The sequence below is a fragment of the Falco peregrinus genome, chromosome 1, assembly GCF_023634155.1.
Source record: "Falco peregrinus isolate bFalPer1 chromosome 1, bFalPer1.pri, whole genome shotgun sequence".
NCBI lineage: Eukaryota > Metazoa > Chordata > Aves > Falconiformes > Falconidae > Falco > Falco peregrinus.
Genome location: NC_073721.1, coordinates 89,446,938 through 89,465,090, shown reverse-complemented (window position 1 = coordinate 89,465,090; position 18,153 = coordinate 89,446,938). Strand labels below are relative to the sequence as shown.

At 40.5% G+C, this 18,153-nt stretch overlaps 1 protein-coding gene and 1 long non-coding RNA gene across 2 annotated transcripts; one reads left to right on the top strand and one right to left on the bottom strand.

The window, feature by feature from the left end:
• Nucleotides 1-6: 6 nt before the first annotated feature.
• On the bottom strand, nt 7-12,141 carry LOC114013418 (uncharacterized). Its single transcript, XR_003556364.2, has 3 exons — nt 12,047-12,141; nt 11,394-11,500; nt 7-928 (listed from the first exon to the last, which is right to left on the bottom strand). It is a non-coding gene; the product is annotated as an uncharacterized LOC114013418 (long non-coding RNA).
• Nucleotides 10,342-16,667, top strand: LOC101916320 (alpha-1-antitrypsin). The gene is made up of 5 exons (XM_005241932.4): nt 10,342-10,533; nt 12,148-12,817; nt 14,323-14,593; nt 15,246-15,393; nt 16,395-16,667. The coding sequence occupies exons 2-5, from the start codon at nt 12,160-12,162 to the stop codon at nt 16,584-16,586; spliced, it is 1,269 nt and encodes a 422-aa protein (XP_005241989.1). The 5' UTR covers nt 10,342-10,533; nt 12,148-12,159; the 3' UTR covers nt 16,587-16,667.
• Nucleotides 16,668-18,153: the final 1,486 nt, after the last annotated feature.

The following is an 18,153-nucleotide window of genomic DNA, read 5'->3' as shown; positions in this document are numbered from 1 at the left end:
AGGAATATAAGAAGCTTTCCATGTCTATCTGCCAGCCACGTAACATGACATTCACTCTCAAAGTGCTCTTCATGTAAACCAGTGACAAAAGTTTCTTACTCAAAACTGTGTTTAGCCTGTTCAATATTTAGTAACAAACAGTTGGTTTCATACCTCTAAACATAACAAGGGCTTGGGTTTGGTGTAATACAGATAAACTGATTCTATAGAAGATCATTTAAAAGTTCTTGGCAAATCTCAGGGCTAGTTCAGGATGGCATGCCAAAGTCCAGCTGTGCAATGGCAAATGTCTCTGTAGGTGAATACAGAGACTTTGTGTTTGTTGTTCCTCATGGACCTCAGATCAATAGTCTTTGTTTGTTCGTAGGAAAAAGATACCTAAAAGATATTTTGCCAATCAGATCTCACTTTGAGAGGTAACTTTGTTGCTTAACTTATTTGAAAGTGGCTAGAGAAAAAATCAAGCTGAATTAAGAACCAAAAAATATCATGTTGGTAGGGACTCACCTTCAAATGGGAGCAGGGACCTTATATATACGTCTTGCTTCCATTTCCTTTCTATTTTGACAAAAACCAGGGAGTGCCCATCACTGCAAATGTGCAGCAGAAAGCAAATTTGTGTGGTAAATAATGAGTACAGAAGGATTGCACACACCTCACCCCCACAAACTGTCAGCCTTAAGGTACTCACTGATACAGTGCAGGCATGGTTTGTTCATTCAATCTGCTGGTTTATTGTGTCTTCTTTCCTGGAATTTTGTTTCTTGGTTTGCTCGTTGACTGTGAATTTTGTGACCAAGAAGCCTCAGTGCAACAAAGGACTTTCCTCCTAGTTAGTCAAGAGTTTCTGCTGCTGTGTGCAAGCACTGTGGTGTACCACTTCAATGCAGTGACACTGCTGGAGGATGGAGCTGGCCTGATGAACCACCTGAGGGAAAAAGCGTGAAGGAAGCCTACACACAAATCTGATGTGGGAGTGCATGCAACTGTGCACATGCAGGAGCTGCAGCCTCAGCACTGCCTGTGTGGACCCTAGGAGAAACCCATGATGATATGGCTGAAAGTAGTCTTCTGTAAAGGCTGTTTTAGGTCAACAGCCATAGAAGAAGACTTGCCAGCACAGCAGAAGTTTTGCAACAGCACATGCTGAGCAGCTCTCTGAAATAAGGAGCAAAGGAAAATAAGCACTGCGGGAAGAGCGGTACTCTGTGTATTTGTTGTGATAACTAGGAAGGAGTTGTCTAGAGAAGTGAAACAAAGTCTAAAAGCATAAGTAAGGAGCTCAGAAACCAGGGTTAACCCCTGGTGGATATAGATTTAATTCTTACCTACAAACACTGTGACATTTGAAGAAAACTAGCTGCAATTCTGAGTAGTACTAAAGATCATAAAAGAAGGAACAAACAAAAATAAGCAGTGTATACGGGTGGAGGGGCAGACAGGGGAATAATATGTTTAAATTAATTCAAAGAAAATAACATATTTCAAACAGGCAGTGGTTAGCACCAATGTGCACGGCTGTCATTGTTCCTAGAGCTGTGCACCATCTGCTAGAAAGAAACTAAAGGTGTATAACATAAGCCACAGCTTTAAAGGTTATGGGCTGAAAAGCAAATTGTGTACTCTGCTGGAAAGACCTACTAACCTCTGTAAAACATAAGCACAAATAAGAACCCATATTTTGGCAACGGTAAAAGGCACAGGCTGAGCAATGAGAAAAAACTCCTGACCAAACCGAGGCATGTAGTTCTGATGTCAATGTGTCATTATCAAACAGGAGATATCATAGAATCATACCATAATTTAGGTCCTTTGCAAAGTAATCACCTCTTAATCTGTTTTCTAATGTGTAACTACGAAATAGTCACACCTTATTAGCATTGTCTTCATACTGACTGACCTCTTACATTCTTGTACCGTATGATACTGTTCTTTCTGCATATCAAGCTTAGGATGTAATGACAAAGACAAATTTTAAGAAGGTTTGTAAAGTTCTGGTGAGGACTGACCCAACGATACTTCAGGGATGGTGAGGAAAGAGTCTCCCCTTAATGACAGCATACCTTTCCTGGTGCTCGTCATCGATCAGCACACCCACATTGTTATCTGAATGGGAAAATTGTTATCCCTGCAGGAAAATAGTGCCATTCACGTCACAGACCCATCAGTTGGGGGTGTCCAATTTCTCAAAGTCAGATGTCATAATTTGTGTATTCAGACAGTCTAGCAATTGTCATACAATTAGTAATTAACAGATATTCCTGGGCAGTACTTTAAAAAAAACGTTTAAATGGACCTGCAAGTGTTTGTTATGAGTTAATTGAAAAATACATCTTGGACTTTTATCACAATACCTTTAAAAGAAATTAAACCACCAGATGCCTGCATTGAAAAAAGAGAAAAAGGAAAAGACCTTACTCAGAAGATGATTTACATCCTCCAGGACTATTTTCACCTTCTTACCCAGTTGCCTTATGCCACGTGGAGTGCAAGTGATAGAACAAAGAGCAGATGACACCTTGGCTAAAGGGGCATCTTGTAAGTGGTGTGAACATGAGATAACATTCATATTGGAGCCTGCGTTACCAGTGTTATTTATGGCACAGTTTCTTATTTTACCTCTGTAAAAGGGTGGTTTTGACAGTGGTGGTAAAGAGAAGCACCACTCTACAAATCAAGGACTGGGAAAATAGCTGCTCTTGCAAAATGTTGAGAAAATAGAAATGTTCTTGGAAGTTCTGTGAAGAAACATGTCATGTCTTGAAAAGCATGACTCTCTCCTGAAAAAAGGCTAAAGCCCATAGGGAGCAGGTGGGAGGGAGAGGGAAATTACCAAAGTGGCCAAGATGTCTACGTTGTGCTGTGAAAGGCAGAGACACAAGTTGAGGTCCCTCTTGCAGCTGCCATGAGGTAGGGAAGCTGGGAAGTGAGAGCAGCCTGTCTATATGCTGGGGCTCATTAGCCCATCATGCAATGTAGACTTAGAGCCTTTCTTAGGCTTGACTGGAACTTAATTAGCAGTTGTTAAAGCTTTCGGCGTAAACAAGCCAGAAAGTGATGCCAATGGAAAGAGAATCAAAGGAAATGGTTGTAGAGGAAAAGATTTAATGCCAGACTTTTCACCTCCATCGGTTTGGTGTTGTTTAGTCACCGAGCCCAGGCTCAGACCCATGCTAGTGCAACTGCACAGTTGCTTCTCTATCCTTGGAGTCCAAAAGTTGGCGGGGGTTCACCACTCACATGCTGACCACATAAGGTCCTTAAAGCTTTAAAACTTAAAGCTTTAAAAGCTTTTAAAACACTCAGGATAAAGATTCTGCCTTTCTGTTAACTTTCCACACTTGTGCCATTTTTATGCTACACTTGCATTGTCTGATTTATGTACTGTATGGTATATATAAAGTTTTGGGTTTAAGCTTTTGGCTCTGGCATTTGCATATCTTTGAGTCTCTGGGGCAGGCTTCCTGACCTTCTTTCTCCAAGGCAAGCTCATGTATAGGAGCTGGCAGCTGATGTGACACAATCACTTCTTACTCCTTCTTCCTTATTTTGGAAGTAGGTGGGGCTCGCCCTGCACAGCAGTTTTACACATCAGCAAATGGAGTTTCTCTTCTGAGACATAAAATACATATATATATGTAAACTGCCAGCAATTGCCACCTTAGTATCTGCTCAAGACTGCTCCCTGCCAGGCTCAATGAGGTGATGATTACCTCTCTCTTTTGTAGATCTGGTACAGTGGAGTTAAACCCAGTGTTTAGTTTAGACCTACTTGCATCCAACTAATTCAGTAAAGTCCTATGAATCATAGATGAAACTCAGAGCCATTCCAATCTGAGGTGACTCACTTTTTGGCCAGTTTTTGAATAGTATAAAACGTGGAGGCTCCTTAAAGAAATAATTCACTTTCATCACTAAAAAGAAAATAAGGAAAAAAGAGGAGGACAAAACCAAATTTGGGGTAAACACCCATAGTTGCAATTCTTGCTTCTTTAAAAAAAAAAAAAATCCTTTCTGTAGTTCTGCCGCTGTACAAATGAAGGCATCACAGATACACATCTTCATTTACTTCAGCACAGCAAAATTAAAAGAGCAAATTAGTTCAGAGGCTGTAAGGGGGGTCTGATATGTCACATCTTTCCATTTTATAACAGTAAAGACTATGTTTATGTAGTTTCTGTTTTACTGACATTGATCCCCAAAATGTTCTTCCCTTGATGCCCCAAGAAATCCAGCTCTTGTTTTCTTTCCAAAGCACTCCAGTTGGATGTGACCTGTGTGCTTTGGATGGAGGTGGGATTTGGGTGGGGAAACGTGATGAAAGGTCACGAGAAGTTTAAGGGGAAAACAGCCTCTCTAAACACTTCAGTATTCATGGAGTTTGGCAACGTAGAACTAACCACTGAGACCTAAGCCTTGTATCTCATTTCTGCGGGCAAAAATGAGGAATTATTTTTGGCATTCTGTGGATTTAATGGGTGTTCCAGTCTTTCTTTAGAAACTACTTCAAAAACGTTAATTAAACCCCCTTTTTCTCATTGCATGTTGGTCTTTGAGTTCAATCACAGATCTTAACTAGCATAAAATTAACCACTCTAAGAAATATTGATGGCATTCTATGGAAAGATAATTTTCCTCTATGGAAAGAAATAATTTTCATCATGCTTTCTTACTTAGTTGTCAATGCCATTCCGTACTATCCTGTAAGTGACAGCCAGCAAACAAGAAATCCACTGTGTGATTAGGTACAGACAGCAAAGAAGTCCACTGTAGGTTTCACTAACTGGTCACCCCAGTAAACAGTACAGCTTCAGAGCTGTAAATTACATAAACATATCCTGGAAAGCAGGAACATATTTGAAACCTGGCTTATCTCAAGGTAGGCACCAGTAACGCTGACTTCACATTTAAGCTTTACAAGTAGACCATGGCAAAGGAAAGTAACGAGAACTTTTTATTCTCTCCTTTGAGCATTTCTACTGCTTTCACGATGCTCTCCGGGGCGGTGTGTGTGTGTGTGTGTGTGTGTGTGTGTCTTTCCAGCTCCTGGGCTAGCTTTCTTCAGATGTATTCACGCCAGGGTGTCACTGCATCAGGGACCTCCCTTCACACTTCCGCTGTCCAATTCCCATTCCTGTGGATTTTGTCCCCTTTCTTTGCAGGATGTTCACAAAGCCCTGCTGGATTTTGGTGAGAAGCACAGGAAAGCACAGGGCTGCTGAATATAAGTTTAGTTCTTGTCCTCTCACTATTCAGCATTCGTCACAGATTGTGACAGCAAACAGTGAGGACACTTTGTCTTAGATTTTTGGGTTTGGAAATCCACGTAAGGGAATTTTCTAATCTTGCACTTGTGCTATGAATATCAACATGTGAAGAAAAGAAAAGGGGTAATGTTTAAAGTATAAAAAAAGATGCTGTAAACTTAAACCTGTGACTATCTCTGTGCAGGCTTAATGCTGCCTTGAGAAGCCTAGCTCTGTGCAGGCTCTTGCACCCTGATGGAATGGTGCATGTTGGAGATATCGTAGTGTTAAGGGCTTTGCCACATGAATTGTGGTTTCCTGGATGATCCAAATGTTTGACATGACCAAATGTCTAGAGTATGAGTTTTGTATAGGCATTGCCAATGTTTAGCTTGAAAACATCCTCTATCAAAACTCAAAATAAAGAGCATGTTATCTTATTAACTGTGACCTAGTTTTAAATTGGACAAAAGGAAGCAAAGTTTCTATGCAAAGAGAACTTAAAATAGCAAGAATTTAACCACACAATACTTGAAAGGCAAAGAAAACTTGCAAGGAGTGATCTTTCTTTCACATTCATACATGCATCACTAGCCAGCTGTACTAACAGATAGTGTGCCAGCAGCAAGCTGTCAGATTAGGTTGGGCTAATTAAACCTTATTACTTTGTTAGGCATGGCTCATTGAACATCCACTGTGTAACTGTTTGCAGAAATTCACCAATTCTTACAGCCCTAACTGAGTGAAAACATGAAGTTAGAACTGTCTTTAATATCAGTGACAAAACCCAACATGGTTGTCTCCCATAAAAGTATAAACACATCAGATTAGAGTAACCCAGCACATGAACTGTGTTTATATTACAGCTAAGAGCAAATGTGCTAAAGAGAAAAATGAAGCAAGCCAGCAAGAGACATTTCAGTTGCATCCAGAACCTGTGTTTGTATGCTTAACAGGTTTTTAAGCTGCTGATTTTAAAAAGTTTTTTAAGCCAATCATCACTACTCAGAAAAAAAAAAAAAAAGGTTAAATTACAGCTACTTAGCACCAGGAAGACTTTTCCACGGACAAACTTTCCACTACCATAATTAGAGTTTTCAAAGCGGGAGTTTTAAAATTGCACTTTTTAAGTCACAGCAGGGTTCCTGGATAAAAAAATTACTTGGCCAGCAAATATCAAGCACCTGCTAAATGTAAGCGTGAAGTACAGATGATTATTAAGGCACTTTCATTTTGGTTCAAAAACATGGATTTAGAAAATCTCTTCCCAGCCATTCTGGTGTAAGAAGTTTGCTTTCCACATGACACAGAAAAAACTATCAAATACGTAAATTCTACAGGTTTTCTCTGAATCAATAAATACTATATATGTACAGGAAACTTTTGATGGTTTAATGAATGAAATAAAATGGGATTATATCCTTTCTTTACTGAGGTTTTAGAGCTGAAAAGTTATCTTCAAGGCTTTGCAGTATGAAAATTATAACACAACCATTTTGTACATCTCTATAACCAAGTTGCGTTTCTCACTGCACTTCTGTAGTTGGGAGTGCTTTTTACATGGGTATCTATTAAAAGAAAACTAAGGAAAATCTTGAATAGATGTTAGAACTACGAAATATGAAATTTGTTATCCAAAAGTAATGATTTTAATTGCAGTCAGGAACTGAACTCCTGCTGTATTATGTTTGACTGACATGTGAATACCATTTCTATCTAGACTCAACAACAATCATAGATCTATGTTCTCTCTGGATGATTTGATGATACCATTCATCATCTGTAACTTCCATAGTGATTGTTTGAAATGCATATGTTTACCTCTAAAATTATCCAAATCACTATGTTGAAGACTCATTAGAGTAACAAGCTTCTGACTTAGAGGTCTCATTAATTTCAACCTACAGTATAAATGAGCATGCAGGATCTGTCAAATAGGATAACAGATCTAAGACAAATATTTTTTAGAAAAATAAATGCAGGGAAGGTTCTTACATGAACCACCACCAGGCTAAGTGTGGCTTGTCTTCCTTGCAGCCTCCTTCCCTGCTGACTTGAAGGCCAGGGGTGGGCAGACCTTATAGACCTATTGCAAAAATGGAAGTTTATGGGCACATTTGAATGCAGCCACATACATCTTCAAGACATATTCTAGATAGGCTCTTCAACACAACACTGACCATTGCTCCAGAACCTGCCCCCCCCCCCCCCCCCCCACACACACACACACTAACTGCATCCTTTCAGCTAGAGTTTGGTGCTGGGGTAAGCACTGGTGAATTTTGCAAACATGTATACTGTCTTTGTAGATGGGACATGAAGACAGCCATGGACCAGCTGTACAGGTATGTGATATGTAATGTGGATATTACAGGTCTTCCGGAATGGGGTGGCCGTGTCTGCTCTGCAAGCCCTTGGTCTGAATCTTCCCTCAGCTAAAGCCGACATTCTGCTGCCTTGAGACATTGCCATTGTTTGTTTTGCTTTTCTTTCAGAGGGGCCAAAATAACAAGAGTTATGTAACAGCCCAAGAAAATGTTTATATACAGTGATGCTTAGGGTGGTCATTGCATTCAGCAGAGCACGGCTGGGGCTGCCTAAGGTTGCAATTTTTGCTGAGCATTTGCTGATGAAAGGAGCTCAGCAGTTCATACCAAAGACAACTGGAGTAAAATAGTATGAGTACAGTCACATGTTCAGGAATAAACTAAGGTGTAAATCAAAGCAGCAGTGTAGGTACGTTGTGCAGGTTACTCTCTCCAGAAGCAGGCCCTGTGGTGGACCAGCTGTTGGCTTGCAGAATCTCTGCTGATCTCCCTAGTAGGACAATGGACCACTTCTTCGAGCCACCAAGAACACTGATAATTGAAGCAAAGAGGCATATTTTGAAAGAGTTTCAAAATCAAGACACACTGATTTTCAACAACACAATAATACAGATGAATGTCTAAACAGCAAAAACATCTGCATTTGTGTCTCTGCCAGAGTTTTCTCACTTAACTGAAGCATGCTTTGGTTCAACTCAGAGTCGTGCAGGGAATCCAGAATTACCCCCAACCCTTGCACATAACTCTTCTTTACAACACTGAGTCTTGCTCCTGCTACCTTCCTCTTCAGCTGACTGTGCAGCTGCACAGTGGACTCTACTGCCCAGGCTTCCTCTTCTGGTGTGACTAAATCTCAATTTTACTCAGAGGCTCAAACAAAGCCTCTGAGTGTGGGACTCTTTCTGAACCAATGCTAATTTCATTTGGGGGGAAAAATCCAAGCTGAATGTTAATTACCCCTTCTGTTCTGCTTTTCATAGAACAGAAAGTTAGCTTGGTTTAACATATTGTAGCAGGTGTCCGAGCCGCATGATTTAGGAAACTAAAACCCCAAGGCAGCCCATAACACACCTCAGGAGATGTTTCAGCATTTGTGTCATTAGCTAGCAATAACCTAGGAAGCTCTGTCTGGTAGAACAGCTGCTCATGGTCATGGACCTCTTCTCTCCGAAGTGTTTGACTTTGGCAGTTATGCATGTTTAGGGACAGCAAACATGAAAGCCAGCTGGCCCTGCAATCACTGACTTCTACCTGCTCTGCATGGCTACATCAGCGTTTATCTGTGTCCTCAGATAATTTTGTTTTAATCCTTGTAATGTTTAACAGAAGTGTAAATGCTTAACGCTGCTCAGTTGTATGACTAAAGAAGTAGCACAGAACAGCCAACAACCTGACTGTCTTGGGGCACTGTGAGCATCTCACTCTTTTTCCTGAAAGTCTGCATTTGTGCAATCATACATTCCAGCTTATGCATTATTTTAATTCATATGCACTGGGTTTGTGCCTGGCAAAAAGAGAACAGTGTGCTCCATCAAGCCTTACTGGACCTACACAAGCACTCCAGGGCACAGAAGTGACTAGTACTCTAGTAAGAAAAAATACAAATTCAAAACTAAAGTACTTAACAGCAAGTTCTGGCTATACCTAAAACAAGCATGTAGAGTTCAGCTGTATTCTGAGGGAGGGGCGGGGAAACACCGAGGCTGTAGATACTGTGCAGGGAACCTAGCTCCCCTACCAGTGGCATGGATCCCAGTAGCTAAAGAACTGCCCCTGAAAGCAGCACAGCTGGGAACTAGGAACAGCCATGCTTACACTGTTTTACTTACGGAGGGGATTGCGCCACCCCTCCCTAAGCAGATGTGAACAAGTCCTGCAAGGTGCAGCAGAGGCATAGAGGGACTGAGAAGGCATTTTCCTGACTGGCTGATCAAAACATGCATCTAAACAATTCAACCAGCCACGAAGGCTTGTCAGCTAGCTTCACAGCACTTATCTTCCTTTGGAAAAATCCCAGGAAATTTTAAATACACCTCTACAAGATGGCTGAGGCTTGTTGTTTGAGACTGCCTGGATTTGTTACTGGTTAATATTATTGGGTTACTGTCTTGTTTGCTATTCTTTGAGGGATTGGGGACTGTGTCTTGATTTACTATTTATATGTTACAACAGTTGCATTTGTTCAGTATTGTATTTGGGCACTCACAGTGATGGCACACATTTTATGCAGCTTTTTCAAGTACTAAAATCTATACTAAGACTTTTCAGGTCTTGATATATTGGGTGCTCCTTGACTGAGAGAATTACTAGCTTGTGAGAAGACACTGTGTCTGAAAGATTGCAAGATTACTGTTCAATATCCAGCTAAAATTCACCATTCTTACACAAATGAATGAAGTATCCATGTTATTAATGAGGATAAGAGGATTCATTGCCTTCTGAGTAGTGACCAGTAGGGTCTCTACTGTGTAGAAATAAAAGATAAGATGTTGACACTGAAGTGGAGTCCAGTGGGTTGGGTAACATAGCTAAGCCCAAGCAGTACTCTCTGCAGCTCCCTCACCCTGACCTTGGCCCCTTCAGAGCTTAGTGCTGGGCAAAACTGTGTGTCTCTAGATGAACGGTTATCTCTATCTCAGGAAGTGTATAGGGAAAAGTAGCTGCCCTTGGCACCAAAATCTCATTTTCAATAAATATTTGCTTAGGAGTTACACATCCTTTGATACACAACACTCCCCTCTACTGACCAGCTGGGCCCCGTGGTCTTTGTTCTCTGTTTGGAGTGATGTGGACATACGCATACAGTGTCCAAGAAAACTAGCTTCATCAATATTCAGCTTTGTCCTTTGTGTAATAGGTATTTGAAGCCACATAATGTTTAACAGAGGAAAACAGCAGTATGAGTAAGGCAGCAAGAAACAGCACAACCCATACGAGAGCAGGACCCTTCTGAATGTAAAGTAAGTACCCAGTTATCTTTACCTTAACAATTTTGATGCAGCTGTAAGGCACTTAGCTAGTGAGTCATGAAGCACATCTGCTTTTGAGCATGAAATCTGGTTTCTAAGCACTCAGATGACAGCAGAGCTTAATTTCAAGAAATATTGAATAGCAGATTCTGGGGATACGTTATAGCAGCTCCACAGAGTATGACTGTGGTCTGCTGAATATCTATCCCAAATAGCTCTTTCACATCTAGAAGAAACCTGTTTCATTAACAAGGGGGAAGTAGTCTGACTTCCCAGATGTCAGACATTTTTTATCATTACTTATGTTCCCTAAAGCTTACAACCAGATAACTTAAACTGAAGTGAATGAGCTGGCTGATTTATACCAGCACAGTCCAGACAGGATTCATAAATTCATTTTGCTGTACCAGCCTTCTCTGTAAGCCCCAATTTACTCAGATGTCACAAAGTAAAGCTGTGGAAGGGCAAGCTGGCTCCTTCTCACCAAATCTTAGTTGTCAGTGTGCTGATACAGGGTGGGAGAAATCCCAATAAACTTCTCATCAGCTCTGCTGAACCTGTCGGAGTGCCTTTGTCATCCACTGGGGGGTGAGCAGGTAACTCATGTGAACTTCCCTGGAGCTTCAAGTAGGACATTAAATGAAGGCTATTTGGAGCTGCTTTTCTAGTCATCAGTATAACTCTCACCTGTTTTATGATAAGTTACATATCTTAGACACTACAAATCATCCCAACATGTTCTTAGTCTAACTGGTGAAAGTGAAAGCAATAGACAAACAAGCAAGCAAAAAAACCTGGCAAGATGTCATGATCCAGGTTTATGGCGCTACTCTGGCCATGGGCCCATTTACCTTATGAGAGGTGACTTCCTGATGACACAGAGTTTGGAAAGACTGGAGGGGCCAAGCCCACACTACTGACCTCTCCCTCCCAGACCGGAATTAGGGGAGGAATCCATCTGGAAGACACGTTTCGCATGAGTGGTTGTTTAAAAGCAACATATTCTGATCTAATCAGGTATTGAAGCAGAAAAGTATTACCAGCTCTCTTGTGATTATTCACCTCGTATGCTAAAATGAGTCAGAGATGAGAGAAAGAATACTACTTTTGAGTGCTGCAATCTTGTATTGTTTCCCTTTGACATAACACTGTCATTTGACGTAAACCTCATTCAATCACTAATAGCATAATAACCCAGAGAGATCTTAGAGATAAACACAAAAGAATTAAGAGATGTTCCTGATGTGCTGCCTCACCATAAAAGGATTTGCACAGAGACACGCACACAAAGACTTTTCACTGTTCTCCCCCTCTCACTTATTTTTCTTTAATACTCACATGTTTCTTTCTCCATGTGTTTCTTTCTCCAGTAACTTGTAAAAAACAGTAAAACAGAACTGGGGTAGGCAACAATGGATAGGAATTGCAGACAGACTCAGAAGCACAAGGATTTTAAAACCACTTAGACAGTAAAAGAAGCAGGTTATGAGATAACAACGATTACCTGTTTAGCTGTTGAAGGTAGCAGCAGATAGAAATAAAAGATGAGATGTAGATACAGCTGATCTTCAGCATCCAAACCCATTTCATTCTTTGTCCACACAGTAGCTGCAAAGGATGATGAAGACCACCCTCCCGCTGTGCTTGCTAGTGGCCATGTTTCACCTCACTGTCCACAGCCTGACCCAGACTGACCACCACAACAGCAAGCCCAAGGCAACTGACCCCCAGAAGCAGCACCTCCATGAGGGGGATTCCCTTGAGTCCTGCCAACGGATAATCCCCAGCAACACAGACTTTGCCTTCCAGTTTTACAGGCAAGCAACCACACAAGAACCCGGAAAAAACATTTTTTTTTCCCCAGTCAGCATCTCCACTGCCTTCGCCTTGCTGGCTCTGGGGTCCAGAGCCACTAGCCAGGCTCAGGTGCTGGAAGGGCTGGCCTTTAATGTCACCAACACCCAGGAGGAGGAGATACACAACAGCTTTCATCATCTCCTCCTGTTGCTGAATCGCCCTGACAGCCAGGTACAGCTGAGCATGGGGAACACCCTGTTCATCGACAAACACCTGAAGCCACTGAAAACATTCCTGAAGGACATGAAAAAGCTATACAAAGGAAAAGTTGTTTCTGTTAACTTCCAGAATTCCACTGAAGCTAAAAAAGAGGTCAATGATCATATAAAGAACCAAACCCATGGAAATATAAATGAAATACTTAAAGACCTGGATCCAAACACTCTAGTGGTGATTGTTAGCTACATTTATTTCAAAGGTATGTTACATAGATGTTTTACTGCAGTTCCTCAGTTTCACCTGCACTAAAACAAATACCCCAGATTATTTCTGAATTGTTTTTAAAAGAAAGGCCAATGCTAAGATTAGGCTATTATGATAAGAAACATTTAAAGTGCTTACGCTTTGAAACCTCTTCAACATCTAAATTTTTCTAGCATATGTTTAGGCTTCTAAGCATAAAAGTTCATCTATGTGCAGTCTTCAAGTTCTAGGGAATTGCAAGAGCACAACAGATTTATGCATTTGTGAATTTGTCAGGTTTTTTCTAATTATTTCAAAAATTACGTTTTCACCTGCTGTATAAAGTAAAAAAATAAATTCCAAATATGGAGATTAAGAAAAATTGCCCAAAACTTTAATTTACTTACAGTCCATGCCTATTAAATGGGTAGGTACCTCTAGAGTTGGAGACCAAACGTTCTATAGCTTGTCTTCATGTTATACACATTCCAAGAGGTTCTTGTGAATGCATTACTCTGGTAATGATTAACTTCCTCTTAGATGTTATATCCATTTCTAGCAGCATGCAGGACATACATGGAATTTACCACCCAGAAAGGCATGTTTGGAAATAGGTGTACTTCCAGCAAAATAGATTTTAAGTACTTCATTAAATTTGGGTGCCCTAGTCTCAGGTATCCTAGTCTCAGATGCTTTACTCTGAGGCATTTCTTTATGACACCAGAGTGTATTTTTTTTTTTGCTGGGGTGGCAGGAAGGAAAGCTCAGACTTATGAAGTTGTCAGAGTACTGTGGAATTTACATTCCATTATTTATTAATCTATTTTATTTTATTTCTATTCAACATTATAAACAAGAACATACTTACAGAATGGCGAAAGCTGTGATCCCTGTGTACATGTTCAGTGAATGACCAGATTTAATACAAAATAAAATATCACAGAAAGTTCAGTTGAATAAATATCAAGAGAATACCATTTTGAAGATTAAAGCCCTGAAGCCCTATTCCATTTCCCATAATGCAGTTATGATAAGGCCCAAAAGTTCAGGTCGCTCTTGCATGTAAGCTTTTCCTTAGTGCTACAAGATGAAGAACACATGAAAAAGCATAAAAGGAGCTTAACATGGTACCTTTTAAAAGCCAGACATCTGCTGTGGAACTGGCTTTACAAGCAATAATCTAAAACCAGAAATTAACCCACTGGATCCTGGTCAGCTTTCATTTTCTTCAAATAAAATGTAAGGTAATATGATGAAGTTACTTCATTTAATCTATCTGACTGAGGAAGGTGTTGTACAAGTCCATACAAAATTTAACTTGGATATTTAGTCGTTACTGAACACAGTACAGCAAAGATAACAGGGCACAAGTTCTTTAATAAACCTGTAATATCTTTGATCTTCAAGTCTAAGAGTAAATCTTCAGATGTGGGTTTATCTGATGTACATTAGTTTGGACTATATTAATATATCCCCCCTGAAATAAGCATTCTATTGCATGCTTTCTCTTTCTGGTTTAAGCCTACTGGGAAAATCCTTTCAATATTAAGGGGACTCACAAGGACTATTTCCGTGTGAATGCAAACACCTCAGTTGAAGTAAGGATGATGACTCGAGATGGATTTTATAAAACATACTCTGACAGGAAGCTGTCTTGCAAGGTGGTGCAGATTCCTTACAAGGGAGATGTTGCAGCATTGTTTATCCTGCCCAATGAAGGAAAAATGCAGCAGCTGGAAGATGCCCTGACAAAAGACACTGTGTCTAAATGGGAAAAATCACTTGAAAAAAGGTAAATATAGAATTCTGATCCGACGCATGAAGGCAGTCAGAATCCAAAGTCTGAATATTATGATCAGGTTTTACAGTTACTGGCCTTTGCTATTGATTTGAGATAGCCATGGAATAGGTATAAAGGGACAGATCAAATGATTTGATACCTTCAGCAAATATTAGAATCAGCATTGCCTTGTGATAAGGGAAGACATCTGTGAGCTGAGAAATTTTGTTTCTCCACACACATTTTCTAGTTGATGTTAAGAACCTCCCTTGTCTTAAGCACAATATGCTAAGAGGGTTAATACTGCAACATAGAAATCAGATACCTCAAGAGGGAATGGGGTGTGGATTCCAAAAGAAAAACCTTCAGGGCTAGAAAAAGACTGCACACTTAGTCCACCAAATGCCGGCACCACCACTGCTTTCTGTCCCATCAAGTGACTCTGTTGCAGAATCAGACAAGAAAGTCCATCTGATACCTTTCTCATTCTGTACTTTCTCATCCTTCAGAATCATCATCTTCCCATCTTCTTTTTGTTGCCAGATGTTTTTCAGATGAAAAGACTAACATTTTAGCACAGAAGAACTACCAGCAAGTTGGGAGTCTTCAATCCAAGGCATGTTTTCATTGCATTAACTGCCATAATTTTATTTTGAATTAACAGGAGGATAGAAGTGCATATGCCAAAAATATCAATTTCAGGCACCTACGACTTAAAGAAGATGTTAATGAGTCTGGGTGTAACTGATGTGTTTTCTGACCGCGCTGATCTGTCTGGAATCACAGGAAAGCCTGATGTGAAGGTTTCAAAAGTAAGTTTGTCAGCAGAAACAATGGTCTGTGGATTCCTCAATACCCAGTTGTCTTGCCCTAAGCTATGTTGTGAAATTTTACTTATTACTAGGGCTGGCTGATAGTCTGAACTAGAACATTTAGCTGATAAAGTGACTTTAAGTCTCTCCATGTCTCCAAGATCTGTAGATAAGGGTACTGTCTTCTGTCTGAGAGGCAAAGGTTGGGAGGGGTGTAGCGTAGGTCCCAGGAACTAAACACAGCCCAGTTTCTGCATGCAAAAAGAAGTGTCCATGGATATCTGTGTTGGGGATGCCTTGCATATCTAGTAGAAAATATGTCCTTTTTTTCTAACATGTGCATTCTATAATTTTAAAGGATTTTAAAACTTCTATTGCTGTTGAAGGTCCTGATGAGTGCTAATCATGTAAGATTGACCAGACTTGAGGAAAACATCCCATTTACTGAAAATAATGTGAAGAGAAGCAGATAAAGTGAAGAGAAAGGGCTAGCATTCTTACAGCCATTCTGAAAGCAGTAATTACAACGTTATTGTAATTACTATTGTGGTGCTTGTAAAACAAAAAGATTAAAAATGGCCAGCAATAATTTAACAAAAAATTTGTTGTCAAGGTTGGATTTCTACTGGCTAAACTGTAATGCATGTGCTATGAGGGATACAGACAAAGCAGTTCTGGCGCCCAACTTCCTTTTCCTCTGAAACTGTCATTCCTTGTGAATTTGCTTGAACATTCTGCTTCCAATTCATTCCACAAGGTGTGCAGTTGCTAAGGTCTGTGCTGGATACACATGCTGTGAGGAACACTGAATGTGAGAATACTTGCTTATTAAGACAACACTGCTGAAAAAACCCCACCATGGGCTATAGTAGCCTTCTTCCTGGTTCCTGGCCTACCAGGAATTTTTGTGAAAGGCAGTAGCTGAATTAACTTAGTGTTAATTTGAATAATTTCACACCCTGTCCTCCACAAACATTAATTCTTGCTATATTTTTTTGTAGGCTGCTCACAAGGCCCTGCTGAAGATTCATGAGAATGGCACAGAGGCTGCAGCAGTCACTGGCACAGATTTTCTTCCTCATTCTGTTCCTCCCGTTGTTAAATTCAACCGTCCATTTTTGCTGTTGATTGTTGATCAATATACTCAAAGCATCCTCTTCATGGGAAAAATTGTAAACCCAACTGAAAAATGACTGGTCAGTGGCTGATCTTATTGATTTGAATTGATTCCTCATGCAATTGTCGTTCAATGTGATTAAAATTCTATCAAAACAGTTACTAACAATTTCCTTTTTCCAAAGAAATGAGGCAAGAGTGTGGTCATTCTTAAAACCACAGTTTTTACTTCATTCTCCAGTAGAAAGTAAACACTGAGATACACCTATTAGTGAATTAGGAAGAGTTTTATAAATCAACCTTTTAAATACCATTGTACAACAGCTTTGAAAAACAACTATCCAGCTGAGAGAACCAGTTTAAAACATTTTAAGTAAAGGCTGAATGAAGAGGCCACTCCTGACTTGTGGGTAGGAAGGAAAGCAGATGGTGAGTTTTGCTCCAGCTGGTGCCAGCTCTCACTGGGTCCTGGTGCTGAAGGGCTGACATGTGGAAATGTAAAATACAAATGCAGGCCACTCAAGGATCTTAGTTCTTCTCTTCCACGTGGATGTCATTAATGGACAAAATCATTTTTTACCTCTGAGGATATCTGTGTCAAACTGACGTCTCTCTCCTAACACAGCCTTATGGATTCAAAACAGTGTCAAAATCCAGTCAAGGCTTGGAACTTGTGAGAATCTGGAGCACCAAGAAAAGGAATATATGCTGACAGAAACACAGCCAGTCTGGTGTGGTGTCAGCCTGACTCCTTCCCTGTTCCATCCTGTGGGATCAACAACAGATGTTTAGCAGTGATAGATGTATTTAACACTGCTCAGGGGTACAGCTGCATAGACTTGGGTTAAAAACACCCAGACCCTTCTCAGTATGTTGAACCTCATTCAATTTCTTTAAATATACTGGGTTAGTGGTAGGAGTTTAATTTTTTTAATCAGATTTGAGTCTATGGGATCAAGAGGTCAATTTGCTAAGAAAGTAATTAGTACCCAAGAAGGAGCTACTCTGTAGAGTCCAACCTCTCCAACTGTTACCTGCCCACACCAGTCTGTGTGGTTAGAGCATTTGCCTTGGGTACAGGATATTCAGGAATATTCATCTTCAGACCCCTTCCTTTCCTGCAGGCAGACAATCCCATAGCTGCAGCATCCTAAACTCCAGGCTGGTCAGGTTGACTGCTGCAGAAGGAGAGCTAGTGTTGAACCTGGAGTGCTGGTAAGGGTATTTGCCTGGAAGATAGAAATCAATGTCTGCCCTTCCCTGGATGGAAAATGGGTTTGACAGGTAAATCCTAATGAATTCTTTGCAAACTACACTGTTGAGTGAGTGGTGGCTGAAGTAAAGGTATCTTGTGACATTGGTAGGGCTTCTAGGAGAAGGAAAGCATAGCTTCAGATCACATGGTGGGCGAGTCAGTCACTTTCAAACCAAGCCTAGGCACTTCCTTTGAAGGTCAAGTCTTTGCCATACACTCCATTAGGACATTCACAGCTGGTGCCATCCACCCCCATTGTGTTGGCTTCTTTGAGTCCCCCTTTAAGGTAACAAACTCTACACAAGCATCCTATTTGGAAGCAGTGGCTAAATCAAAGCTGGGGAATATTTTAGTTGGCTGACACCCAAGAAGGGCTACTGGCATTGCTT

What these genes read in the sequence shown, in the direction of transcription:
- LOC101916320 (XM_005241932.4), top strand. Translation starts at nt 12,160, where the DNA reads ATGATGAAGACCACCCTCCCGCTGTGCTTGCTAGTGGCCATGTTTCAC. An exon ending in GAAAAATCACTTGAAAAAAG is followed by an intron (nt 14,594 to 15,245) that starts GTAAATATAGAA and finishes TTGAATTAACAG; the next exon opens with GAGGATAGAAGTGCATATGC. An exon ending in CTGATGTGAAGGTTTCAAAA is followed by an intron (nt 15,394 to 16,394) that starts GTAAGTTTGTCA and finishes ATTTTTTTGTAG; the next exon opens with GCTGCTCACAAGGCCCTGCT.